The 19,934-nt window shown below is 38.5% G+C and overlaps 1 protein-coding gene across 1 annotated transcript in view; it reads right to left on the bottom strand.

Annotated features, from left to right (window-relative positions):
- LOC123324873 (endosome/lysosome-associated apoptosis and autophagy regulator family member 2-like) overlaps nt 1–19,934 on the bottom strand; it is a gene marked incomplete at its 3' end in the record, with an annotated part of 29,418 nt that overhangs the window by 8,125 nt on the left and 1,359 nt on the right. Inside the window, exons 2-6 of the mRNA XM_044915295.1 lie at nt 16,651–16,798; nt 13,535–13,621; nt 11,563–11,668; nt 10,473–10,625; nt 9,767–9,855 (exon numbers count right to left, since the gene is read on the bottom strand). Of these exons, the coding sequence (XP_044771230.1) occupies nt 9,767–9,855; nt 10,473–10,625; nt 11,563–11,668; nt 13,535–13,621; nt 16,651–16,798 (583 nt within the window). The remainder of the gene's footprint in view (nt 1–9,766; nt 9,856–10,472; nt 10,626–11,562; nt 11,669–13,534; nt 13,622–16,650; nt 16,799–19,934) is intronic.

The raw sequence follows: 19,934 nt of genomic DNA, 5'->3' as shown, positions 1-19,934 counted from the left end.
GATGGGGTCTTTGTGTGATTTTCAGATCAAGGTAGATTCACTGGCCTCATAAAATGAGTTTGGAAGTTTTCCTTCCATTTCTATTTTTTTGGAACAGTTTCAGAAGAATAGGTATTAATTCTTCTTGAAATGTTTGGTAGAATTCCCCTAGGAAGCCATCTGGCCATGAGCTCTTGTTTGTTGGGACATTTTTGATTACTGCTTCAATTTCCTTACTGGTTATGGGTCTGTTCGGGTTTTCTATTTCTTCCTGGTTCAGTTTTGGTAGTTTATACATCTCTACGAATGCATCCATTTCTTCCATATTGTCTAATTTGCTGGCATATAGTTGCTCATAATATGTTCTTATAATTGTTTGTATTTCTTTGGTGTTGGTTGTGACCTCTCCTCTTTCATTCATGACTTTATTTATTTGGGTCCTTTCTCTTTTCTTTTTGGTAAGTCTGGCCAGGGGGTTATCAATTTTATTAATTCTTTCAAAGAACCAGCTCCTAGTTTCGTTGATCTGTTCTGCTGTTCTTTTGGTTTCTATTGCATTGATTTCTGCTCTGATCTTGATTATTTCTCTTCTCCTGCTGGGTTTAGGCTTTATTTGCTGTTCTTTCTCCAACTCATTTAGGTGTAGGATTAAGTTGTGTACTTGAGACCTTTCTTGTTTCTTGAGAAAGGCTTGTATTGCTATATACTTTCCTCTTAGGACTGCCTTTGCTGCATCCCAAAGATTTTGAATATTTGTGTTTTCATTTTCATTTGTTTCCATGAATTTTTTTAATTCTTCTCTAATTTTCTGGTTGACCCATACATTCTTTAGTAGGATGCTTTTTAACCTCCATGTATTTGAGTTCTTTCCCACTTTCTTCTTGTAATTGAGTTCAACTTTTAAAGCATTGTGGTCCAAAAATATGCAGGGAATGATCCCAATCTTTTGGCACCAGTTGAGACCTGATTTGTGACCCAGGATGTGATATATTCTGGAGAATGTTCCAGGTGCACTAGAGAAGAATGTGTATTCTGTTGCTTTGGGATGGAATGTTCTGAATATATCTGTGAAGTTCATCTGGTCCAGTGTGTCATTTAAAGCCCCTATTTCCTTGTTAATCTTTTGTTTAGATGATCTGTCCATTTCAGTGAGGGGGTGTTAAAGTCCCCTACTATTATTGTATTGTTGTCGATGTGTTTCTTTGATTTTGTTATTAATTGGCTGCTCCCATGTTAGGGGCATAGATATTTAAAATTGTTAGATCTTGTTGGATAGACCCTTTCAGTATTATGTAGTGTCCTCCCTCATCTCTTATGATAGTCTTTGGTTTAAAATCTAATTTGTCTGATATAAGGATTGCCACCCCAGCTTTCTTTTGATGTCCATTAGCATGGTAAATGGTTTCCCACCCCCTCACTTTAAATCTAGAGGTGTCTTTGGGTCTAAAATGAGTCTCTTGCAGACAGCATATCGATGGGTCTTGTTTTTTAATCCAATCTGATACTCTGTGTCTTTTGATTGGGGCATTTAGCCCACTTATATTCAGGGTAACTACTGAAAGATATTAATTTAGTGCCATTATATTGCCTGTAAGTTGTTACTCTATATTGTCTGTATTCCTTTCTGATCTATGTTACTTTTAGGCTCTCTCTTTGCTTAGAGGACCCCTTTCAAGATTTCTTGTAGAGCTGCTTTGGTGTTCACAAATTCTTTTAGGTTTTGTTTGTCCTGGAAGCTTTTTATCTCTCCTTCTATCTTCAATGACAGCCTAGCTGGATACCATATTCTTGACTGCATATTTTTCTCGTTTAGTGCTCTGAATATATCATTCCAGTCCTTTCTGGCATGCCAGGTCTCTGTGGATAGGTCTGCTGCCAATCTAATGTTTCTACCATTGTAGGTTACATATGTCTTCTCCCAAGCTGCTTTCAGGATTTTCTCTTTGTCTCTGAGACTTGTGAGTTTCACTTTAGATGTCAGGGTGTTTATCTATTTTTATTGATTTTGAGGGGGCTTCTCTGTGCCTCCTGGATTTTGATGCCTGTTTCCTTCCCCAAATTAGGGAAGTTCTCCACTACACTTTGCTCCAATATACCTTCTGCCCCCCCTCTCTCTTTCTTCTTCTTCTGGGATCCCAATTATTCTTTTTTTTTTTTTTTAAGATTTTTTTTTCTTTTTATTTATTTATTTGAGAGAGAGAATGAGATAGAGCATGAGAGGGGGGAGGGTCAGAGGCAGAAGCAGACTCCCTGCCGAGCAGAGAGCCCGATGCGGGACTCGATCCAGGGACTCCAGGATCATGACCTGAGCCGAAGGCAGTCGCTTAACCAACTGAGCCACCCAGGCGTCCCGGGATCCCAATTATTCTAATATTGTTTCATCTTATGGTATCATTTATCTCTCAAATTCTGCCCTCATGATCCAGTAGTTGTTTATCTCTCTTTTTCTCAGCTTCTTTATTCTCCATCATTTGGCCTTCTAGATCACTAATTCTCTCTTCTGCCTTATTTATCCTAGTAGTTAGAGCCTCCATTTTTTATTGCACCTCCTTAATAGCTTTTTTGATTTCAACTTGGTTAGATTTTAGTTCTTTTTTCTCTAGTATCTTCTATGGTTTTTTCAAGCCCAGCTAGTATCTTTATAATTGTCATTCTGAACTCTAGTTCCAACATCTTACTAATGTCCATATTGATTAGGTCCCTGGCAGTCAGTACTGCCTCTTGTTCTTTTTTTTGAGGTGAGTTTTTCCATCTTGTCATTTTGTCCAGAGGAGAATAGATGAATGAGAGAACAAAATGCTAAAAGGGTAACAAAGACCCCAGAAAAATATACACTAAACAAATCAGAAGAGACCCAAAACTGGAGAGAAAAGAAAGGCAGGGGGGAAAGGAGTATGATCAGGCTGGTGAATAGAACAGAGCCACACACTAGATTTTGGGTGTATTTTGATCTGTTAGAAGAAATTGCCTCTCAAAATTTTAAAGAAAGAAAAACTTATATATATATATATATATATACACACACAAAAATAAGGGTAAATACAATGGAGGGATGGAATATGACTCTAAAGGTGAAAATTAAGGAGCGCCTGGGTGGCTCAGTCATTAAGTATCTGCCTTCGGCTCAGGTCATGATCCCAGGGTCCTGGGATCGAGCCCCACATTGGGCTCCCTGCTCAGCAGTTAGCCTGCTTCTCCCTCTCTCACTCCCCCTTCTTGTGTTCCCTCTCTCGCTATGTCTCTCTCTGTCAAATAAATAAATAAAATCTTTAAAAAAAAAAAGATGAAAATTTAAAAAGATTTTAAAAAGGAATTGATAAGGTAAGAAGTTGGTTGAAAAAGAATGAAAAAATTTTTTTAAAAAGATGTGATCGGGGGAGACTAGGACAAAGTCATACACTAGATTCAGGGTATATTTTGGTCTATTAGAAGAAACTGTATCCCAAAATTTTAAAGAAGGAAAAATTTATATATATACAAAAAATAAGGTTAAATACAATGAAGGGATAGAATATGACTGTAAAAATCAAAGTTTAAAAAAGATTTTAAAAAGGGAATTGATAAGATGTTGGTTGAAAAAGGAAAGAAGAAAAATTCAACTAAAAAAATAGAAATAGAAAAAAATAAAGAAAATTTTAAAAATTAACTTTGAAAGACTAAAGAATCATGGGGAAAAAAGGAATGAATTCTGTATTCCCTTAGTGCTGTATTCCCTTAGCGCTGGGGTTTTGCAGTTCTCATTGTTTGGTAAACTTGGTCTTGGCTGGATGTTCTTGTTGATCTTCCGGGGGAGGAGCCTGTTGCAGTGATTCTCAAATGTGTTTGCCTGAGGCAGAAATGAACCACCCTAGCCAGGGGCCGGGCTAAGTAATCTGCTTGGGTTGCTCTTGGGGAAGGGGAGTCTCCCTGGATCTGCCACTTGCTGGTTCCCTGCTTGAAGAACAGTGGCCCGACTGTGCCGGGGATCATGGTTTATGGCAACCCCAAGCAGAAAGCCCACTCCTCAGCTCCATCTTTGCAGCTGGCTTCCCCACTCCGATACCTGGGAGCTCTGCCACACTCAGGCACCCCTGGTCTTTCTGTGATTCCGAGGGTCCTGAGACCACACTGTCCCAGCAAAGGTTCCACCCCCCACTTAGCCACTGGAGCAATGTCCCTGAGCCGAGCAGACTTCTAAAAGTTCTGATTTTGTGCTCTGCTGCTCTATCACTTGCCAGTAGCTGGCTGACAGAGGCTCCCTCCCCCCATGGTCTATCTTCCTGTATATCTCATCAGATTCACTCCCCCGCACATCCTATCTTCCAGAAAGTGGTCACTTTTCTGTTCATAGAATTGCTGCTATTCTTTTCTTCCATCTCCTGTTGAGTTTGTAGGTGTTCTGAATGGTTTGATAACTATCTAGCTGAATTTCTGGGACCAGACGAAATTTAGGTCTTCTACTCTTCCACCATCTTGCTCCTCCTCTCCAGGAAATGGTCATCTTTACAAGAACTGTATTTGCAACAGTGATCTGATACCAAAACACTAGCAAACCTTCTATGACCACTCCGAAAATATCAGAAGAAGTGTGCAAAAAATTCTGTGGGAATTCCCAGTATATCAAGACAACCTTGGCAGATCTATTCATGTTATTTAAGAGTAGATGAGTTCTATGAACCAGCACAGAATCACTCTCTTTTTATTATGGTAACCAACACCATCTTTTTCTCTTTAGGAACTGATTTGTGTGACAATGAAAGGAACAGGGAGTTATACAGTCTGGCCGCCCAGCCTCAGGGCTCAGCCAGTGAATGAAGCTGTTGTACCAGAGTATCCCGTTCCATTGGAAGAATGGTTAGTCTGAGGTGGGCTCATGCTTCAAGGAGGGCCAATAAGAGTCTTTTCTGAAACTCTGGTCAGCGCCTCTATGATCAAGAGCTGTGAGGATAATAGTGGCTTGGGTGGAGATGCCAGTGGGCATCTGGTACCACAGGAAAGAGCTTGCCTCTGAAGGAAATAAAAATGAACCAAGAATATCAGTGAGAAGAACAGGAGAAAAAAAATGTCCTAATAAAACTGCTCTATGGTGACCTCCCAGTCATGAGTCAATAGACTTGCCCTGCTTCCACCTACCCCAAATCTGGAAAGGATTTTTTAATTTCATTAACAGAATTTTTAATTATCCCAAGTGTGGGAGCAAAACTGACACCTTGCTTTGCAACCATTAAAAAGAAAGGTGTATTCACATCCCACAGTCAGGGCAGGGGAAGGAACTACTTTTTACCCTGAGATAAAAGACAAAAACAAACAAACAAAAAGTTACTAGTTCTATGGAGTTCTAGTACTCAATATAAATAAAAGCTTAAGCCTTGTCTGTATGTGGCTGACTCCCTAACAAAACCACCTTATCTCTCTAACGTCTGTAAGCAGATCTGAGACAACCTTTGTGGATATAATAAACAAGTGAGTGACTTGTTTTTCAGCCATGAACCCACTTAATTGAAAATTAAGTATCCTTTGTATTCTTGGGAGGTTTTTTTTCCTCTTTAAATGTCTGTTGCATTTTTTATTTGGTAAGCCAGGTTCTAAAGCTTGGATTCTCCTCAAAATATTTTTGGCAACTTTTGGCAAGTTAATGTTTTCTCTTTTCTAAACACTTCTATATCTGAGACTTCGACACAAATAAATGTTGACTTTGCTAATTTGAGCTCAATGTGCTAGCACACTGGGATCTCTCTAAATTTTACTTCTGTCATTCTCCCCAGCTTTATTGCTCTACAATTTAACATACTTATTCCCAATATCCTCATGCAAGTTGAGGATTTTTAAATCAAATGTTGAAAATAATTCACATGTACTCATATTCTTCTTGGTATGACTTAGGATATGTATAATTAGGTTGAAATTTATATTCCTATAGCAAATACATGATACCAACTACAGTACTAGTTAATATCAACTACACTCCTAGTTGATATATCCATTTATTAAGTCAAACATTTTACATACAGTTCCTGAATTAGCCATATATCCTCTTAACCATATCATTTAGTCCACAATTCTCTATCTTAGCCATACGGAGATCATGAGAAGCTCTATCACATATGGTGCTAACATTAAAAGATGCCTTCTCTCGATGACTACTTGACCATTAACAAGGTCAAGAATTTTTTAAGATTTTATTTATTTATTTGACAGAGAGAGAGAGAGAGCACAAGCAGGGGGAGTGGCAGGCAGAGGGAGAAGCAGACTCCCCGCTGAGCAAGGAGCCAGATGCAGGGCTCGATCCCAGGACCCTGGGATCATGTTCTGAGCCGAAGGCAGATGCTTAGCTGATGGAGCCACCCAGGCTCCCCAAGGTTGAGATTTTTTGAGCTCAGATGTCAAGCACTGAATCTGTGCATGTGTATGTAGCCATATGAGTGTATCTCAACATATGTAAAAAGTGGGCTCTGAACATTTTGAAAAAATACACAAAAATTTCAAGTTGACTCACTACTACAAAACCTCCCTATTCTAGCATGAGTCTATGTCATTAGATGCAGCTAATGCAACCCCCTTCCCACACCCCCACATTCCAGTCACACACCCCATTAGTTCTTCAGATATATCCTGCTCCCTCCCACATCAGATCTTCACCATCCTGCTCCTCTTCCAGAAATGCTCTTCTTCCATGCCTTGGCCAAGGTTTCATACAGTTCTGAAGCCTTTCCAGGCTGGGTCAGATCCCCATAAAATTCAGACTTCTCTGCTATAGCACTAATCACAGCTGGAAATATTTTTTTTCTTTTGACAGACCATCTCTTCCTCTGAAATCCAGACCAGTCGTTCTCAAATTGCTGAGATCCTAGACCAGTAGAATCAGAATTAACCTGGGAACTTCTGAGCAATATAAATTCTCAGGTCCCACCCCAGATCTACTGAAAGAGAATATCGGGGACAGGAACCTCCAGGTGAATCTACTGCACACAAAAAATTGGCAACCACTGTCTACACTCCGTGTAGACAGTTACCTTCTTCTTCTGCCTCTCCTTGTTTCTGCCCTCAGCACCCAGCATTCGGTAATATGACCAGTGCTCAGGAAAGATTCACTGAATAAATGGATGAGAGAGTAGAAATTCCACATTTTTCATGATGTTAATGAGAGTCTCTCAATCAGGATTAGAATGGTTTCAGTTACTAATCAAAATACTTCTGAAAAATGTTCCCTATAGGAGAGAAGCAATCAAATAACTGAGCTTCAAAATGAACACAGAAACCTATAACAGTCCTGTGTCATATAAGTGATTATGTTCAAAGTCTGTCTACCTCAATAGCTGCTTCCCTCGAGGATGCTCTCCAAGCAAGGGGAAAATAAGATCAAAGAGAGTATGACAGGACAAAAGGGGCCATAGTCAGTGAACGACCTGAAAACATCACTAAGCCACCAGCAAATCACTAGGCTGTGCCAAGCAAGAATAAAATATCTTTTTAAAAGAGGAAACCGGAACACATGAAAAGGTTGAAACAAACAAAAATAGGGAAAAAAATTAAAATTCACATTTGTAATCTACATTTCTCTACTATATCGGTTAATTAAGCTTCTATTGTTTTTGTTTACTTCTGAAGCTAGACACATTTCTCTTGAAGTAAGTCTTAAGTCGCTTTTTAAAGAATCACTGGTTGATGGAGCCAAGTATGATGTGTTCTATACTGAGAACGTGTTCAGAGTTCACCCAGACTCAACAGAAAAAAGTAGTTTTGGTGTACATGTGAACACAACATGCCTGTGGGTGCTTGCGTGAGCACAGGTGTGTGTGCATGCATGTGCACAGATGTGTGTGTGGGTGCATGTGTGTGTATTCTGTACATTCTACATTTAACGTATGGTTTCACCTCCTTCAGGCCCAGATCAACTAAATGTTATCACACTACTCATTGACGTAACACACTACTTATTGACATAATAAAAATAGGACTTTTGAATATTTTCACCACAGCAAAGACAAGAACCATTTGTATATTAGATCTCATTCATTTAAGCTTCAGTAATGCTGACTTAGTGATTACTGCATAGAACAAAACAAATCCAATTTGCCTTACTTATTAATAAGACAAGTTTAACTAAAAAAAGTTTAGGTAAAGAATCATTATTTCAAATTACTTTAACTCACCTTAATGGCTCTCTGCATGTATTTTCCAAATGGAAATAACCATTTCTTGGTCATTATTATAGGACCATCAAGATCTCATTTCATAACTCCATCTAATATAAGGGCTGTTTGAGTTACTGTTCTTATTAAAAATAATACATATACTTCTAATTATTAAAATTTCCCACTAATTTAAACTGGCCTTCCCCTGAATTATCCTGAGTAAGTAATGGCTCTCCTGCAAATATGAGAATGGCCTTGGTCTTAAGTACTCAAAAGTCAATTCCTAAAAAAAATTTAAGGACTAAAGATAAGATTAATAATCACACAAACATAAAAAGTACAGATTAGAAAGTAAGGATACAAAAATAAGAAAAGAAAAGCAATACTGACATATAGTATATTCTCCAAACTAGGTCAAGAAATTAAATGCCATGATTTCAAAGATGTAAACACAAGGAGAGAATGCTGCATTGCAGCCCCCCGCTTTTTTTTAAGATTTTATTTATTCGTTTGAAAGAAAGAGACAGAAAGAACATGAGCAGAGAGGGGCTGGGAGAGAGGGGGGAAAGAACCTGAAGCAGACTGCACTGAGCACAGGGGCGGACGCTCGGGGCTCAATCCCACAACCATGAGGTCATGACCTGAGCCGAAACCAAGAGTCTGATGCTTAACAGACTAAGCCCCCCAGGCGCCCCGGCAGCCAATTTAATCTCAGTTTGTCCTACTGACAAACGCTAGTTACAGGCTAACTGTAATACAGAAAATGCCACATCAACTGTGGGGTTCATGCGTGCATGTTTCCTCTGGCGAACTGCCAGCATATGGTAATTACTCTGCATTTTCTAAACACAATTACACAGTCATCTGCCATAAGTGAATTTACCTATGGCTGAGCGGAAGGCAGACGCTTAACGACTGAGCCACCCAGGTGTCCCTGAATGGCTCTTATTGATCAAACCGACTGAGGAACCAAATAATTAAAGAGAGGTTACAGGATATTTCCATCTTGTGAGTCACAGTACACATTTTAAGGCTGTGCTCCTCCTGATCCTATTACTTTTGAAAAAAAAATTTAACTGTTAAAAATAGCAGTCACCTCGAACCATGAGAGACGATGGACTCTGAAAAACAAACAGGGGGTTCTAGAGGGGAGGGGGGTGGGAGGATGGGTTAGCCTGGTGGTGGGTATTGAGGAGGGCACGTTCTGCATGGAGCACTGGGTGTTATGCACAAACAATGAATCATGGAACACTTCATCTAAAACTAATGATGTAATGTATGGGGATTAACATAAGAATAAAAAATTTTTTTAAAAAATAGCAGTCACCTATGGAGCACTCCTGTGTGGCAGAGCACTATGCCAGGAACCACAACCTGAACATGTCTTGCATTCTCATAGCAGCCTTGTGAAGTAAGAAGTGATATTAGCCCCATTTTACAGATGAAAAAACAGACTTAGAGCAAATAACTGGCCCACAGCACAAATAAGTAATAGTGTAAAATTGAAGCCAGAACAGCCAGATTGAGAATCTACATTCTTAAATTTCCTCTGCCCTACTTACAAACATGTGCTACAAATCAACTCATTTAAGTCTCTCAGGAACAAATTAGAGTCTGCTCAAATTGGGAAGAGGCTTAGATTCGGGACGCAGTCGACTAAAGACAGCCTATACCTTGCCTTCTTCATCACATGGAGTATGGATCTGGAAATAGTCTTTTGTGGTACAGGGAGGTCGCTCCATACACTCACTGGATCCTTCCTCTGCAACATAAAAGCGCATTTCAGAAATGAGTCATTTACATTGTAACTCTCAAAAAAGGCAAAAAATCAAAACAAACAAAAAAATCCAGACAACTAAAATTTTAAAATAACCTTAGCAGACGAATTTAGGAAGAACTAGCTAGGCATAAGGAAAATAAAGGCCTACATTTCTATTTACCCTAGAGCAGTAAATGTTTCGATGATACACAGGAAACATTTCATTTTTTCCAATAAGACATTAGATTTCTTCGTTATCAGTGAACATTGTAAATTTGCAACAAATGAAAATTTTCTGAGTACACCTCTATTCCATTGAATCATGTAAAATTACAATATGATTTTTTTTTTAGATTAGTATAAATATATCCAAAGCACAGGGAGAAATATATCCCTGTGGGGTGTGGAACAGAAAAAGTGACAAATGGAAAAGTCATGCACAAAGGGGTAAGAAGTAGTATTTTATCCATTCAATACTGATTCCCTTCAGCACTTGGTTTCTGGCACACTCTTCCCACCACATTTGATGTGTGACTTCTGGCTTATGGCCATAAGCCAGAACAAACATAAATTTAGAGAGAGAAGAACAAAGAGCATAAACTGGCAAAGCCTAGTCCTACCTGAAAACTGGGAGTGCTCTTCACACTTTATGCATTCTTTGGCTCCTTTCTCAGAGTAGGTGTTTCTGGGACAGACTTGGCAGGTAAACGAACCTGGTTTGTTGCTGAATGTGCCTGGCTTGCACGGGAAGCATTCTGATGTATATGCCACCCCTGTGTGGTAATGAAAAACAGAGCATGGGAGGGAGGACCCACCAGCAACAAGCACATCAGTACCTTCTTGCTGCTTCTCTCAGAAGTGAGAGAAATAGGAGTAGTCAGCAGGGATCCTTTATCCCATTCATTCAACACCAAGGAAGTATTTACTGTATACAAAAAACTGGGATAGATACTGAATTAAACATCCTAAGGAGAGCAAACACTTAAACGAGAGATTGAGATGTGACAGAGGTATACTAAATTATAAACTGAGTTGTCAAAAAACAAATCCACTCACTCAGACCTAACAGACCCTGGTAGGAATGGCCTTTTCTTCTGGCTTGTAATTCCAGCCTTTGCCAGGAGATGTCCCTATGACTAATGAGACGGTGTCACAGGACCCAGTATAGAAGGTAGTAAAATATAAGCCATTAATAAAGGAGAATCACTGGTTTAATTAAAACTAGCCCTAATTGAGAACGAAGCATGCCAGGGTTTATTGGCTGCTCTCCTGGGCCAGAAAATGCCCAGCTGGTTCAGAGAGGCAAAAGAGGTTTAGGAGACAGTCAGACAGAGAAGTTTATTTTATTTCTATTTCTACGGATTTAACAGTGACCCGGGTGGGCTCGATGTCCGGTACAACAGACATTTCTTGAATGAAGAATAGTTTCTTATTAATAAGAATCCTTTTATTTTATGTAGAGTCACCGAAAATTGTTATCATGCTTATTTTTTCACACAGATTAAATTAATTTAGTTTAAGGGTACAAAAAAGAAAAAAATTCCAGTCAACTTGCCAAAAATAAAACCAGGATCTCTAGACATGTATGATGCCTAACGTATTAATTCCAGCCCCATAAATCCTTGAGCCATCAAAACCAACAACTTAATCAATATTTTAACTAACTCTCAATTGTGATATGTGACTACCAAAAAAATTGCTGTGAAATACCTTCAATTGTGATATTTTTTACCAAAACTGGCTTGACCGCCTTAGAACCCATAAGGATGCCAGTGGTTCTCCAGTACAATATGTTGGTGCCTGATTTCAACATTACCTGTAAAGAGGAACACAAGGCACTCAGGTCAGATAAACCACACTACTTCAACCATACCTCAAAGCTAATCCCTTATACACGTCTCAAGGCATTATCATGAAACACCATTAATTAGGAACCTACAAATTTATGTCTACTGTTAGTTCATATCTAAGCTCTGCTGTAGTTATATTTTATAAAAAAAAAAATAGTTTGCCAATCCAAAAACTATAGCAATAAAGAAGGAAAAGAAAATTCTTTAAGCCTGAACAAAAAGATAAAATGATTTTTAAACCATGTGCGTGAAGTCTTGGTTTGTATTTAAAAGGAATGCATTCCAGAAAGTGAAAGGCACTCAACCCAATTACATATTTGTTGACTGCCACTATTCATATGTAGATCTCTGGGCTCTGAAAACAAAAAGTCAACAGAATGAGTTTGCTTCCTTCTAAAGTTGTTTAATAAACAATAGTGCAACAGCAAGCAGAGAAAAATAGGACTGTTATAAAATAACATGATTTAAATGACTGCAGAATGTAAATGATATTACATCTAATATTTGCTTCCTTTGCCACCAGCACATGGTTCTATTTACATATCAAACTACGTTTCCCATAAATCTCACGTTGTTTCTGTCAAAGCCAACAAAATAATTTAAGGGTTCCTTGCTTTCTCATTTGCCACTCTTATTCTTCTATGCAGTCTCTGGCTGGCCAAATTCAAGCTGTATGAAATTAAAACATATCCAAGTACTTCACCCTGCCAGAGAGCCAGAAAAGTAGTGCACTAAGTACTTTCCCCTGTGTTAAGTGAAGAAAGTGTATTTGTTGCCAAGGGTTACTGTACCTTCAAAGCCCAGCTTAATGAATGCTTAGGTGAATGGATCTTAAGTGGTTCTCATATCACTTCCAGGCATACAGATGAAAAAAAAAAAAAAAAAAAAAAAAAAACAGTCCAAAAGGGTACATTGTATTAATCACTCAAGGATGGGGCAACTCAAAGGTGGGGGTGGATGGTCGCTTACTGACATAGAGCTCAGTCTACACTGCAGGCACCACACTAGGTGGTTCCCATATATCCTCTCATTTAATCCTGCAAGATCACTCCCATTTCTTACATGAAAAATCAGATTCAGAGAGATGAAGCCAAAAACAAAACAAAAGAGATTAAGCCAACTGCCTAGAGAAACACAACTACTGTAAGCCAGAGTTAGATTTGAAATCCATGCCTCATTCCAAAGGGACAGTGCCTCAAATAATAACAGATTCAAAGACTGTGTTGCCTGATAACTGCTTTCAGGCATTTGGAGTTGTCCTGTGGAGACTAGGCAGTTGCGTTACCTGATGTGACCAGAGACTGTAGACCTTTGAGCAACAGGTGACAGATAGATAGGAAGCAGGTTTAGGCTCCAACCATGGATGACTTTTGTGATAGGCAGAGCTGTCCAACAGTGGAGTCAGTACGGCCCCCACCAAGACAAGCTGAAAAGTCACTTGTTGGGAAGACTGCAGAGAAAGTTGGGTCAAAGGACCCTCCCAGTACCAAGAGCCACGGATTCTCTCCCATGTGACAGGCACATATGTAAACTTACATAGCCCGAGGTTCTGTGCGCTAGTTTTGAATAGCCTTATTTTCTTGTCAATGCCCTTTTGAAAAGGAGGAAAGTTGGAGTATGATGGGAAAGAGGAGGGAAAGAAGCCTAAGGAGAAAGAGAAAGGTAGGAAAAACTACCCGTGTCCATGAAACTTTGGGACAATTTCTTCCCTAACTAGAAACTGTCTAAATTAATCATTTTTCTTTTTTGTTTATAAACTTTTTTTTTATAAGGTTGGGAAAAGGAAGGAGCAGAATGGGGGCTGATGGGATAGAAGACGAACAGAGACTTACAGAATGAGAGCCCCATTCTCCATTGTCTGTGAGTTTTACCCACTTGTCTGCGGTGGTGTCCATCTCCTGGCACTGATCGTTTTGAATCTGTGGATTAAACACAAGGGCCCCAGTAAAGCTTCTTGAATAATGGCTTTAATTAAATTCATTACTCAGCATAGGACAGGCTGCAAGAGCTTCTTTCAATACCTACTAAACAATGACCATAAGTAATTCTCAGCAAGCAAACATACCAAGACCTCTAGAGCCTAAGTGACAACTGTATACAAGTGATTCTAAGTAAAGCATCCACATTATTGCAACAAAAGGGTTAGGAAGCAGAGAGGAGGGAGGGAGAGAGGATGAGAGTAGTTAACTCTGAAAATTCACAGAAGGGAGAAAAAGTCATTACGAAAAACTTACCAAAAGTTTTAAAATCTTTCGTTCACCATCCAGGCCCAATAAAAATAAAGTACATTTTTACAAGACTTAGGGAAGTAATGTTTTAAATTAATAAATAAATGACATCTGCTTTGTTTTCAATTCCCCAGGACTCATTCCAAACGCATAGACAAGGAGCTACAGTCAAAGCCAAAGCCCTAAATTTTGAGTTGGGGGGAAATGTTAATCATACACCACACCAGTTCAAATGACTGCAGCTACTATCTTTAGTACCAAACACTTTGTGCTCTCCGGACAATTCTTACAAAATGCCTAAGGGTTTGCACACGACTTTTCCAGGCCTGTGAAGAATACACAGACAACAAAAAGCAGGCCATTTTGCAGTACTGCCCACGAGTCAGCAATAGAGTAGGGCTGAAATAAGAACTTGTCACCTCTGCTTTGGCCAAAATGGCTATTTCTCTCTGCTCTACATCTTGGCCACTTCATTCATCCTCCTGACCAGTTTACCAACAACATTAAAATGTTCACTGTAATAGGTACTTCCTAAAAGCTTAGCTAGAAAACAGATACTTTTAACATCCAAAAATACCAGAGATATCAGCCACTGAGATTGTTTAAACTGAATTTAAGTATCATACTTATACATATTTATACTATAAGCATAATGACCATTCTAATGCAAGTGTTAAGCCATTTTTAAGCAGATATGGACCCTAAATATACCTTTGATGGTCAATGTGTGGATAAGCTGAAAGTTTTTTTTTTTTTTTCCCCAGCTGAAATCAAACATCATGTGTTTTGGGGATATTCTAATGGCATTCTGGGATCTGATTTCTGTTCTTCATTCTAAAAGTAAATAGTAAAGGTATGACCTTGGTCCAATCACTTATTCTCCCTAGGTTTCAGCTTCATCACTTAAAAAGAAGAGTGGAGGAGCTGAATCAAATCCCCACAGTTCTAAAATTAAATACTTGACTGCTTTAAATTATGTGATAGCCGAAGGTACAACTGTATCTTTCAGTCTTCAGACATTTCCTTTACATTAACCATAAGCCTGATGACTGAAGTGTTGACCCTCTGAGTCAATAAATTACAACCTATAAAGCTGAACATCAGTAAAAGAAGGAACTCGCCACCTCTTTTCAATATGTAACCAGAACAAAGGCACCATTCAAAGGAAGTCATGAAACTTCATGTTTTAGGAGTACCTTTACTGACAACTCTGAAAGGACTTATTTAGCAATACAAAACTAAATGCTTATTCTTAAACAGTTTTATAATTACCTTGCTTTACTCTAGTTTTAGTAATATTGCAAAAATGTCCCATGGAATAGGGAATCATTTACTCTAAGAAGTGTTTTACAAACAAAATGTAGCTTAAAAAGCAAATCCGTTTGACTATTACTTAACATCTTAAACTCCTCAAAGGATATTAGGACAAGGAGGATCCTTAAAGGTCTGGTCATACAATCCACTTTGCAAAAGAGAATGCTGAGGGCCGGAAAGTTAGCTTAATTGCCCAAAACACACAACCAGCCACTGCAGTTGGGACTTGAGCCAAAATCTCTTGACTTCAAGTCCAGGGCTCATACTTTCATGGCAAGTGTCTCTTCCTATCAAACTTCCAACTTACAAATTTCCATTATCAGGAGCAAAATAAATTTGTTTTAGAATTATTAGTACCTGGGCTCCTGAAATCTGGACCACAGAAACATTATACAAGATAGTTTTCCCCAATTACCTGTACAACACACATTTTTTAAGAAGTCAATCTGAAAATATTTTCTCAAGCATTTGAGAGACTGCCACAACAAATATTTGCTAGATTAGATACAGTTTATATTAACTTTTTAAAGTTTACTTATTTATTTAAGCAATCTCTACACCCAGCGTGGGGCTCAAACTCACAATCCTGAGATCAAGAGTCACGTGCTCTTCCGACTGAGCCAGCCAGGTGCCCCTATATTAAATATTTAATTTTAGTAGCAATAGTCTATTCCTTTCAATTTAAATTCAATTAATTAACATATAATGTATTATGAGTTTCAGAGGTAGAGTTCAGTGATTCATCAGTTGCATGTAACACCCAGTGCTCATCACATCATGTGTCCTCCTTAATGCCCATCACCCAGTTACCCCATCCCCCTCCCCCCACCCCAGCCTATTCTGTAAGACTACTATTTTATCCTACATTCCATAATGCTATTTCATCTCTTACCAAAGACATCAACTATCCCATCCACTGATTCCTTTAGATTATACAAAATTGACAGAATCAGAAAAACATAGTCACTTCTACTTCTCAAATATTGCCCACGCTTATACTTAAATCAGTCAAATACTTGAAACTGCAAAAAGAAAAAAACAAAAACTAAAATTGGTGAAAACATATTTTGACTAAAATAGCATCTGTAGCTATAAAGAAAATTAAAATGAATGTTGGGTGAAAGTATTTTTCACACAAAAAGTCTAAATCAAATGGTCATCTAATATCGTAACCAATAATAAAACAAGTCCAATGTTATTCAACAAGGTGAGAGCTCAGAGGTAAATAAACAATATTAAGAAGAAAATAAAATATTAAAGAAAAAATAAAGTTTTCTTTTAATATCAAAATGTTCAGTTGACAGGAAAAACTGAGGAGGCATGCCACGGAATAGCAACAACCGATTACAAGAAATTTTACATGAATTTCCCTCAAAAAGTAAATTCTAGAACATAAAAGGCCTTACAAAGAACTCAAAGAAGATGTTGTTGTCGACATACTGGTACTCAAAGAAGACATAACCTGACTTCTTGAGGTGCACAGCATAGATCAAAGATACCGTGCAGTCATCACGATTGGACTCTATGTAATTTCCACGAGGGACCCAAGAAGAGCTGTGGAAACAAAACCAAGAGGAATTTTTACATTAGCATTCGGAAATCTCTTCTGTTCACAAGTTATATAACTTAGTTTCAAAAGTAGTTCCATCAGCAAAGCACAGCAGAGAAGTCTAAAGCATTTCTGGAACTCAAAGGCCAACACATTACTGGGAAAATGTTCAATTCTTATGGCAAAGGGCTTCCTTAAAGTTTGGTAAGGTTATGTGATCATTTGCTAGGAAACTGCTATTTTTCAAGAAAAATTTGGTCACTAAATAGATCACTACTAATTGCAACAGTCTGAGATAGAGTTATTCTCTCAAGCAACACATGAAGTTTTATTTATACACATATATACCTGGCAGGGAGATGAGGAGTTACTTGAAAGAAGGAAAAGTCCTAGTAAAAACCCATTTAAAGTACACCTGAATAAAATATAAATCACGGGCGCCTGGGTGGCTCAGTTGGTTAAGCAACTGCCTTCGGCTCAGGTCATGATCCTGGAGTCCCGGGATCGAGTCCCGCATCGGGCTCCCTGCTCGGCGGGGAGTCTGCTTCTCCCTCTGACCCTCCTCCCTCTCATGCTCTCTGTCTCTCATTCTCTCTGTCTCAAATAAATAAATAAAAATAAAATCTTTAAAAAAATATATATATATATATATATGTATATATATAAATCACAGTTTCAGAGTATATAGGAGGGAATTTTTATCTAAAAAAAAAAAAAACACAAACGAAATGAAAAATTAAGAAAATATACTGGTGAACAAAATTTAAGTTGCAAATCTAGCCATAATTCTGAGCTAAACCAATAATGAGTCACATGTTGACCCTTTGGCCAAAAAAAAATTTCTAACAAACTGTATGAAAGCACAACTTAACAGCCTTCTCTGTTTATATGGATGGTAAGAGTGAGATTTTGGCAAATTCTTTTCTTTTTTCTAAAAGGAATCTGAAGACTGAGACTTCCACATCCCAACATGACTCACTAACTGGTATTGGATTTGCCCTTTCTCTTTAACAAATTGTTAAAATAAGGAAAATACATGAGCCATATTCAGGCAATGACAATAGGCAATGCAAGACAGAGATTCTTGAGAGCAGGAAAATGCATGAGGCAAAGCCCAAATTGACTTTGGCATCACTCTTCAGGACATTTTCCAGACTGTAGCACCCAAGCAGAGCAGGGTGGTCTCACTGAGCTGAGGAGCAGAGATGAGTATTTAGGGCAGCTGAAGCTGCTGAAATTTATAGGCCTGAGAGTCAGAGAAAACAGGGGTCCAGAAGTCCATATGGAGTTTCTCTGTTGGTCCTGGGCTTGAGGCTGGAGTATACAGGCAGACATGGCAGAGAACAGCCACCACAAAGCTGTGACATAATCAGAGAGATCACTTTAGTGGGAGTCACAGGAACTTCCGGTCAGCCTGAGAGGAGAAAACTTGATAACCACATTGAGCATTCATCTGATACTCCAGAATTGCCACCTTGGGAATAGGGCCGTACCCAGGAGCAGGTATCAGCCAACTTTTTCATAAAGGGCCAAAGAACAAATATTTTGGATTTGTGGACCATCTGGTCTTTCCTGCAATACTTAACTCTGCCATTGTAATTGAAAAGCAGCCATAGATAATGCATAAATAACTGAGCGCAGCTGTCTTCCAATATAACTTGGTTTACAAAAACAAAGGGCCCACAGGCCATAGATTGCCAACTCCTGCACTAAAATAAAGGTCATAACCTAGAGCTAAGAGTGAAACCAATACAGAGCCATCCTAAAAAATAATAAAAGCAGGCCTGATGAGATCAAGGTGCTCTTTGAGCACATAAACTGCCTGTCAGAACAAAATTCAGCACCCCTAAAATGAAGAAAAAAAATAATCCATGTTCCCTACATCTTAACATTCACAGTGCCCAAGATACAATAAAAATTTACTAGACACGTAAGTAAGTGGGAAAATATGACCCTTAATTGAGAAAAAAGACAGTAAAAAAACAGACAAGTATTTAAGACAGTTCTTACAAATACAGTCAATTATAAATAAAAGATGAATACAGTGAGTGAAGGCATGGAGTATCTCAAGTATTTCAAGGGAAATAAGAGCCATAAAATAAGGAGCAGAAGGTATACTGGAGCAAATTATAGCAGAGAACTTCCCTAATTTGGGGAAGGAAACAGGCATCAAAATCCAGGAGGCACAGAGAACCCCTCTCAAAATCAGTAAAAATAGATCAACACCCCGACATCTAATAGTAAAACTTAAGAGTCTCAGAGACAAAGAGAAAATCCTGAAAGCAGCTTGGGAGAAGACGTATGTAACCTACAAGGGTAGAAACATTAGATTGGCAGCAGACCTATCCACAGAGACCTGGCAGGTCGGAAAGGACTGGCAGGATATATTCGGAGCACTAAATGAGAAAAATATGCAGCCAAGGATACTCTATCCAGCTAGGCTGTCATTGAAAATAGAAGGAGAAATAAAAAGCTTCCAGGACAAACAAAAATTAAAGGAATTTGCAAACACGAAACCAGCCCTACAATAAATATTGAAAGGGGTCCTCAAAGCAAAGAGAGAGCCTAAAAGCAACATAGACCAGAAAGGAACACAGACAATATACAGTAACAGTCCCCTTACAAGCAATATAATAGCACTAAATTCATCTTTCAATAGTTACCCTGAATGTAAATGGGCTCAATGCCCCAATCAAAAGACACAGGCTATCAGACTGGATAAAAAAACAAGATCCATCGATATGCTGTCTGCAAGAGACTCATTTTAGACCCAAACACACCCGCAGATTGAAAGTGAAGGAGTGGAAAACCATTTACCATGCTAATGGACACCAAAAGAAAGCTGGGGTGGCAATCCTTATATCAGACAAATTAGATTTTAAACCAAAGACTGTAATAAGAGATGAGGAAGGACACTGTATCATACATAAAGGGTCTATCCAACAAGAAGATCTAACAACTGTAAATATCTATGCCCCTAACATGGGAGCAGCCAATTACATAAGCCAGTTAATAACAAAAGCAAAGAAACACATCGACAACAATACAATAATAATGGGGGACTTTAACACCCCCTCACTGAAATGGACAGATCGTCTAAGCAAAAGATCAACAAGGAAATAAAGACTTTAAATGACACAC

The sequence above is a fragment of the Neomonachus schauinslandi genome, chromosome 5, assembly GCF_002201575.2.
Source record: "Neomonachus schauinslandi chromosome 5, ASM220157v2, whole genome shotgun sequence".
NCBI lineage: Eukaryota > Metazoa > Chordata > Mammalia > Carnivora > Phocidae > Neomonachus > Neomonachus schauinslandi.
Note: the sequence above shows the minus strand (reverse complement) of the source record. Positions and strands in the feature narration are given on the sequence as shown.